This window comes from Neovison vison, chromosome 5 (assembly GCF_020171115.1).
Source record: "Neovison vison isolate M4711 chromosome 5, ASM_NN_V1, whole genome shotgun sequence".
Taxonomy (NCBI): domain Eukaryota; kingdom Metazoa; phylum Chordata; class Mammalia; order Carnivora; family Mustelidae; genus Neogale; species Neogale vison.
The window spans coordinates 156,077,829-156,085,207 of record NC_058095.1 but is presented as its reverse complement, the minus strand read 5'-3'; the positions used below and the strand labels follow the sequence as shown (position 1 = coordinate 156,085,207).

The window sequence follows — 7,379 nt, the reverse complement described above, 5'->3', positions numbered from 1 at the left end:
TTCCTCCCCATTGAATAGGTGGCCTCCGGGAGGTCAGGGTTGCCCTGCTCTCCAAACGGCGGCCTGCCGGACTCTGCATCTTAGGCCACTGCCTGAAGGGGAAGGGGAAGGAGAGACCCACTGGCGCCCAGGGTCTCCTGCCATCCCCCCGCAGGGTCCAGAGAGCTCACTGGGACATCCTAGGGAGGTGTCACCAGGGTCGCAGCCGTACTTGGGTGGAGGGTGACTCAAGGACTGTTAAGAAAATCTCCGAGGATACTGAGGAAGAGATGGAGATGTTTTGATGTCTCAGGGACTTAAATAATTTCCCCCATTCCTACCCTTAGATCATTAAAACTATGTTTTACCTTCTTCCTTAGAGCATCTTGTTTGAAATCCAGACCAGTTCTTGCAGGGCAGGGGAGGAAAGCTGGCGGTTGGTGCTCTGCCTCACTCACGTCCACCTGACCATTTCAATCTTTTTCTTATTCTATCTTACTGAATTCTTGAAGGGATTCTCTTTTGTCTTGGGGCAACAGTTTATTGCTTTCCTAAATTCAAATGTACTCTCTATCACCTTCTCTTGGACATTCTAGTTTTTGGTGCACAGCTTTGTGAAGATAAGCAAAATTTCTTGAGCAAGCTCTGTAAAATTTCAAGAAAAAACTTTTGGTAGAAAAGGGCCCTTAAAGCTCTAATCACTGGGCCAAGTTCAAAAACAAAGTACTCAGCTCAGTTTTAAACGTGCAATTAAAAATAACTATACCTCAGCTTTTCAAAGGGAGGGAGAGGAAAGGGGGGGGGCAGGGAAGAGGGAAAACAAAGAATAAGGAAATGTTTAGTGCTCTTAAATCCAGTCCAAATAGCTGAAAGAAAGGCATTCCCTCAGATAATGGAGCCATTAGAAACTCTGAAGGTTCCTGCCGCCATTCCTCACAGGGCCCTTCCAAAAATTTAATTCACTCTCAGCTACAAACAAAGGACATAGAAAATAATTTTGAGACTTTCTGCCAAAGAGGCAGTTTGGTCTGGTTTCTGTGCGTACACATACCTTCCTCCCCAGAACGCAAGGTGGTACCTCCTATTCATTTAGGCGGCCGAACCATACCCACATCAACCCTCAGCTTCCCGTTTTCTTTAAGAACTTTGCTAGAAAAAAATAGTATGTTCATGCAGTTTCAACACATTTTATTATATTTCTGTATGCATTACTCTCAAAACATATCACAAGAAATGATCAAACCACTTAAAACCTTCAAATAAAAAATCTGAAACAGTTTATGCCCACAATTGTACATATTTATAGTTAAGAAACATTCTTTATAAATATTGTTTCCTCTGTAGCAAGTTAATACCATAATTTAATTACAAATGGATAAATATGGTAACGGGTATTTACAGAAGGAAGGGTGTTATTACGGAAAAGCTAACGGCACGACGTTTATTTTCCCCCACAATCTTTCATACAGGAACTAACAAATTGAACTTGCAAAAGCACTAAAACATCACATGTAAACCCAGCTAACAGAAAAATACATTCACAAGCGTTGGTGGTGTTGTGTGTGTGCGCGCTGTGGATGAACGTGTTGAAGAAACAGAAGGGAGACTTTGGCACGGCTCGGTTTTTTTCCAGTCTATAGTTGCATGAAGTTTACAATCAAGTTGCCTCATAAAAAGGAACACAATATTCAATACCACAATACAAAATAAACCATTTTCTTCCACATTACTTAAAAAGAAACCAGGTAAACTAAAAAGAGAAAAAGAAAAAGCCCATCACTTGGGGAAGGGAAGGGAAGAAAGGCAGGAAGGAACGCAATCCGGAGAGTTACAAATGGACAAACGTCTATACACCAAGAAGCCAGTAAAACCACCTTGGAGAAGGAAGAAGTTTGCTATGTACAGTTTGTCAGAAGACTGGGAACTGGGCGAGAAGGAAAGGGGGGTTAAGGATGGGGGTTTGGTTCAATATTTTTATGGGTTTTTTATTTTTTTATTTTTTTATTTCTTATTTTAAGTTTTCAGCTTCTGAGACTCTGGAAGGGATATTTTTGCTTTTCATGCCTAGATTATTTTTTTTAAAAAAACTTTTAAAAATCCTTCTGCTGGTAAAATCATTTTCATCATCATAAAAATCAGATTCATAATTTTAACAACACATCACAAGGTGCCCTCGGCGCTGGTCACCGGGAGGGCTGAGCCAGGGTGGGGACGGGAGAGGCAGAGAGGCCCCAGGCCTCTCACACGTACCATTCATTGAAGTTGGAGGAGAGGCCGCTGTGGCCCCCGGCTGTCCCGCTGCCCCCGCCAGAGCTGCCGCCGCCCCCGCCTCCCGCCCCGCCGCCGCCGCCGCCCCCGCCGCTGCCTCCGCCTGAACCGCCGCCCGCGCCGCCGCCGCCGCCGGAGCCTCCGCCCCGGTGCACCGCGGACACGGCCGCCGCGGCTGCCGCCGCCGCCGCCGCTGCCGGGGAGAGGTTAGAGCTGCTCTGGGGTTCGGCGCTGGGGGACACCAGCCCCGGGGGCGTGGACGACTCATAGCCCGAGCTGGCAGCCGGAGAGGACTCCGAGCCCTGGGGGGAGGACTCATGGACCTGCAAGACAAAAGCCGGGAGGGGAGACCAAAGGGGACTGGGTGTGAGTGCAGCTGCTGTGGGGCCGAGCTCCCGGGGGCAGGACCCCCAGAAATGCACCCCCCTTACTTCCACGCCGTCCGGTCCCCAGGGAACCCTGGCCTTCCCAGGTTGGCCAGGGTTGTCCAGGCCCGCCCCGCAGCGAGGGCCGGCCGCCTCGCAGTCCTCCCGGCCTCCCCGGTGGTACCTTCATGTGTTTCCGCAGCGAACTGGGGTGCGTGTAGGACTTGTCGCACATCTTGCACAGATAGGGCTTATCGGAGGTGTGGACGTGCATGTGCTTCTTCCTGTCGCTGCTGTTGGCGAAGCGCCGGTCGCAACCCTCGAACTCACACTGGAACGGCTTCTCCCCTGTGGACAGAAACATCGGCACTTGCTGCCCGCACACCCAGAGACCCCCAGAGCCCCCACCCACTCTGGAAGGAGCAAGGCCGCTTCCCGAAGGAAAAGAGGAACTGGAAGGGCCTGGGTCGGTCCCCTCACAGGTCGGATTGTCTCTGGGGCAGAACTAACATGAAATTAACCGCCTTCCCACCTGCCCTTCCTGCTTATTTATTTCATATTTTAATTTTCTTCCAGACTGACACCCATTTCCTCCTATTTATAATGAATCCCAGGTAGCACCCGGCCCTGCCCACCTTTCCACAGGACTCCTTGGACTCGCAGTTTCTAACAAATTGGTCTGGCCATGGAGAAGCTGTTATTATGACAAAATATTTAGGGCATTATCAAAATCACACAGGCTGCTGGGCTGCTGTCGGTTTGTCTCTGGGGCCAATAGGCAATTACATTTGGAGTTGCTATGTTGTTTGGGGATGGGGCTGTGGATCATAACTGAGCCAGTATTTTTCATCCAAAATTCTGTGAATTAAATTAACCGTTATTCTTAGTCTCACTTCTAGTCATTTTAAAATAGGTCGGGGAAAAAGGCAAATATTAGAGATAAGACAGCATATAGCCAAGGCAAAGGCACAGGCTGTGGGGGGGGGGGTGCTCAGCAAAGCCTTTCAAAATCTCCCTGTTTAATTTTCTGGCGGTCCCTGCATCCTGTTGCCAGAATTCCAAATGCTTGGAGTCATTTAGAGGTGTGAGAATTCAAACAACGTTCCTCTTGGAAAGGGGACCGTTTAACGTTAAATTCCATTAGCACCTAAATTGTTTTTTAAAGACATCCGCTCAGACACAGGACTCGAAAGCATTTCATGCAAATAAATTTCTCAAATTTTAAACCTTGTTAAAAGCTTGTCTCGCACCTCGGCTCCCTCCCTTCCCGGAAGAGAACAATAGGCCGCTGGCGCATCCCCACTTCGGAGTAAATATTGACGGGGGAAGTTGCTAAAACATTTGGCTTTCTTTTAGGAAATCGTCTGGCACGATTTTGGCTGGGACCTGGTCAGAGATGAATAATCTATGAGTCTAGAGGCGCCTTCTTTTTGCAGCTTCCTCTTCTCACGCGATTGCCCTGCGGGGCCGTGGTGCCCCGGGGTTTTCTTTGACCGGATTGTTGGTCCAAGTTTGGAATCGCAAACCCTCTGGTACCCATTAGAGAATTTCACAAACTACTGCGAACCCACTGTAAAGCCCCACGATCTACCCCGAAATTGGCTTTAAAAACACCTTTTTCTTTTTTCTTTTCTTTTCTTTCTTTCTTTCTTTCTTTTTTTTTTTTTAATGAGAAATACCTTACAGTTTGGACTCCCAACAAATTCATTTAAGAGGAAAACAGTCCCGGGAAGGATTTTTGGACCGCGAGTACAAGAAGTGGGAAAACACATAAGCCACCCAAACACAGACACGCAGTCGGAGCAGAAAAGCACATCCAGACAAGCTGGCAAAATCCTCTCTAGGCTCGATTCCCGGGCACCGAGTTGGAGAGCAGTTTTATTTTGTGCGTTCTATTTAGAACGGAAATTATTAACCGGGGCTGAGCAAACGAAGGGATTACACCCCCCAAAACATACATTTGATGTTACACCGACCATTTAAAACCCAATTTCCGTACATGGAAAAAACCCAGCCCGATAATATTCTTTCTTTCTCCAACAAAAACAAGCCGCTGGCTGTCTCGCACACACAAAAACACCTCCCATCCCGGAGCAGGAGCAGGAGCTGGCGGTCTGCGCGTTTCCCCCAGCCAACCAACCACAGCCTCTCTCTTCCCCGCGCCCCATCCCGTCCCGACCCGCAGTTACCTGTGTGGGTCCTTTTGTGGATCTTGAGGTTCTCAGAGCGCGCGAAGACCTTGCCGCAGCCCGGAAAGGGGCAGGGGAAGGGCTTCTCGCCCGTGTGCACGCGGATGTGGTTGACCAGTTTGTATTTGGCCTTGAAGGGCTTGCCCTCGCGCGGACACTCCTCCCAGAAGCAGACGTGGTTGCTCTGTTCCGGGCCGCCGACGTGCTCCACGGAAACGTGGGTCACCAGCTCGTGCATGGTGCTGAAAGTTTTGTTGCAGCTCTTCTTGGGGTTGCTCAGCTGCTCGGGGTCGATCCACTTGCAGATGAGCTCCTGCTTGATGCACTGCTGCCGCATGTAGCGGAAAAAGGCACCAGGGTGGTGGTGGTGGTGGTGGTGGTGGGCCGCGGCCGCTGCCATGTTCATACCCATGTTCATATTCATGGGACCGTACTGGTTGTGGAGCTGCGCCGCCGAGTAGGGGTCGGTCCGCGGGCTGGCCACCTGGCGGTACTGCTCCGAGCGCCCGAACACCTCGCCGGGCAGCCCCAGGCGCATCTGCCCGTTGAGCACATTCTGCGAGCCGTGCGGCCCGTGCTGCTCCGGGAGGCCGGGGAAGAGGAGGTGGCCCTGCGCGTCCGAGTGCGCATGGTGCAGGCCGCCCGCTCCTGGCCCAAACAGCCCGTGCTGCCCGCCGCCCGGCGCAGAGTCCCCGAAGCCGCGGCTGCGGAACAGGAAGTCCCGGGTGGAGTTGAAAGGCGGCCCAGAGTAGGAGCCGACGTGCGCGGCATGGGGCCCAAGCGCGGCGGCTGCAGCGGCAGCCGCGGCAGAGCCGGGGTAGGCGCCGGGGCCCTGCGACGTGAACGCCGAGCTCTGGCCGGGGGACAGCTCGTGCGCGCCGGGGTTGAGCTTGAAGGCGCCCATGTGCGCGGCCGCCGAGTCCACGAAGCCGTTCTGCGCCGCGGCCAGACTCAGTTCGCGGTCCTGCATCTCCGCAGCCGCCGCCGCCGCCGCCGCGGCCGAGTGGTGATGGTGGCGCGCGAAGCTGCCCACCCCGATGGCCGGGAACTGCGGCCCCGCGTCCAGGAGCATGGCCAGCGCGCCCACCCGCCCCGCCGGCCCCGGCGAGCCCCGCACCTCCTCCGCTCCCACTCCCGCCCCGCGCGCGGTGCGTCCAGCGGCCGCCCGGCTCCGAGCGCAGGCGGCGGTGGTGGTGGTGGCGGCGGCTTCAGCCCCGGGAGCCGCGCTCCTGCGCCCGCCGCCTCCGCCGCCGCCTGGATCTGCTTCGGGCGGCCGGGCGCGGAGCGAAGGCGCGGAGAGGAAGAGGAGGAGGAGGCGGCGGCGGAGGAGGCGCGGGAGGAGGAGGAGGAGGAGGTGGAGGAGGAGAAGAGTCCAAAGCCAGGCGGAGAACCAAAGTGTATTAAAGGAGCTGCGGCGGGGGCGGGCGGGCAGGGCAAGGGAGGGCGGGCGGGAGGAGGGAGCGGGAGGGAGGTGTGGGGAGCCGAGTGGAGAGGGGGGCCGACGGGGGGCGAGCGCAGCGCCGCGGCCCCCACCCCTGCGCGCACCCGCGCGCGCACGCACACACTCACTCGCTCGCACGCCCCGCGGACCCCGGGCCCGGCAGCACCAAGCGGCGCCAGCAGAATGAAATCACAGCCGCGGCGGGGCCACGGTGCCCGAGCGCGGCGGCTGTGCACCGGCTAGGGTAGCGGGCGAGGAGAGGACGGAGGCGAGCTCGGCTCTAGGCGCCCCGGCCCGGCGCGCCCACGGCTCCACCTGACCGCGGCGGGGGCACTGGGGCGGCGGGCGGAGGCCGGGCGCCTTCTCCGCGGCGCGCTGGGTCGGCCGTTCCCTCCCCCGCGGCCCTACTCGCGCCGCCCCGCGCGCGGCGGGTATTGTTCGGCGCAGCGGCCGCGGTGTTTAGCCCTCCTCGTCCTCCGCGCTTGGCATTGGCTGCGCCTCGCGTAGTAAACTTGCAGCAACCGCGAATTCCCCCAGATGAAGGAAGCTGCCGCGCCGCTCCCTCTTTCTTTAAGTTGTGCGGGAGGAGGAGGCGGGGGAGGAGGAGAGACGGGGGCTGTGGGAGGGGAGAAGGCTTGCAGAGGGAGGGGAGGAGGGGAGGCTGCGCTGAAAAACAATAACAGCAATAAAAAAGTGATCTCTAGCTCGGTCGCTCCGTCTCGCCCGTCGGCCACAGACGCTGGACCCGGAGCGGGCAGCCGCGCTCCCGAGGACCGACCGGAGTCCGAGATCCGAGCAAGTGCGAAGAAGCCAAAGCAGGTCCCCACCCCACCTCACCGCCCCGCCTTCACGGGTGCGGTGGGCTCCGCTCTGTTTATTTCGGTGGGCTCTGCAGCCGACGCCGCAGCCTTTTATTTATTTTTTATTTTTTTGTCTCCTCCTTTTCCTCTCCCCTCCCCCGCTCGCCCCCGCGTCTCCCGCCCCGGCCTCCCTCCCTCCCTCCCTCCCGCTCTCCCTCCAGCTCTCCCTCCCGCTCCAGGCCGGGACTCCCGGTCACACCGCCCCTTTAACGGCGGCTCCCGCCCCGCCCGCCCTTCCGCCGCCACCATTGGCCGCCGCGGCCCCGTCAATCCGGCG

General features: G+C 56.3%; 1 protein-coding gene across 1 annotated transcript; it reads right to left on the bottom strand.

Annotated features, from left to right (window-relative positions):
- Nucleotides 1–1,150: 1,150 nt before the first annotated feature.
- ZIC2 (Zic family member 2) lies at nucleotides 1,151–5,873 on the bottom strand. Its single transcript, XM_044250037.1, has 3 exons — nucleotides 4,802–5,873; nucleotides 2,797–2,960; nucleotides 1,151–2,570 (listed from the first exon to the last, which is right to left on the bottom strand). The coding sequence occupies exons 1-3, from the start codon at nucleotides 5,871–5,873 to the stop codon at nucleotides 2,220–2,222; spliced, it is 1,587 nt and encodes a 528-aa protein (XP_044105972.1). The 3' UTR covers nucleotides 1,151–2,219.
- Nucleotides 5,874–7,379: the final 1,506 nt, after the last annotated feature.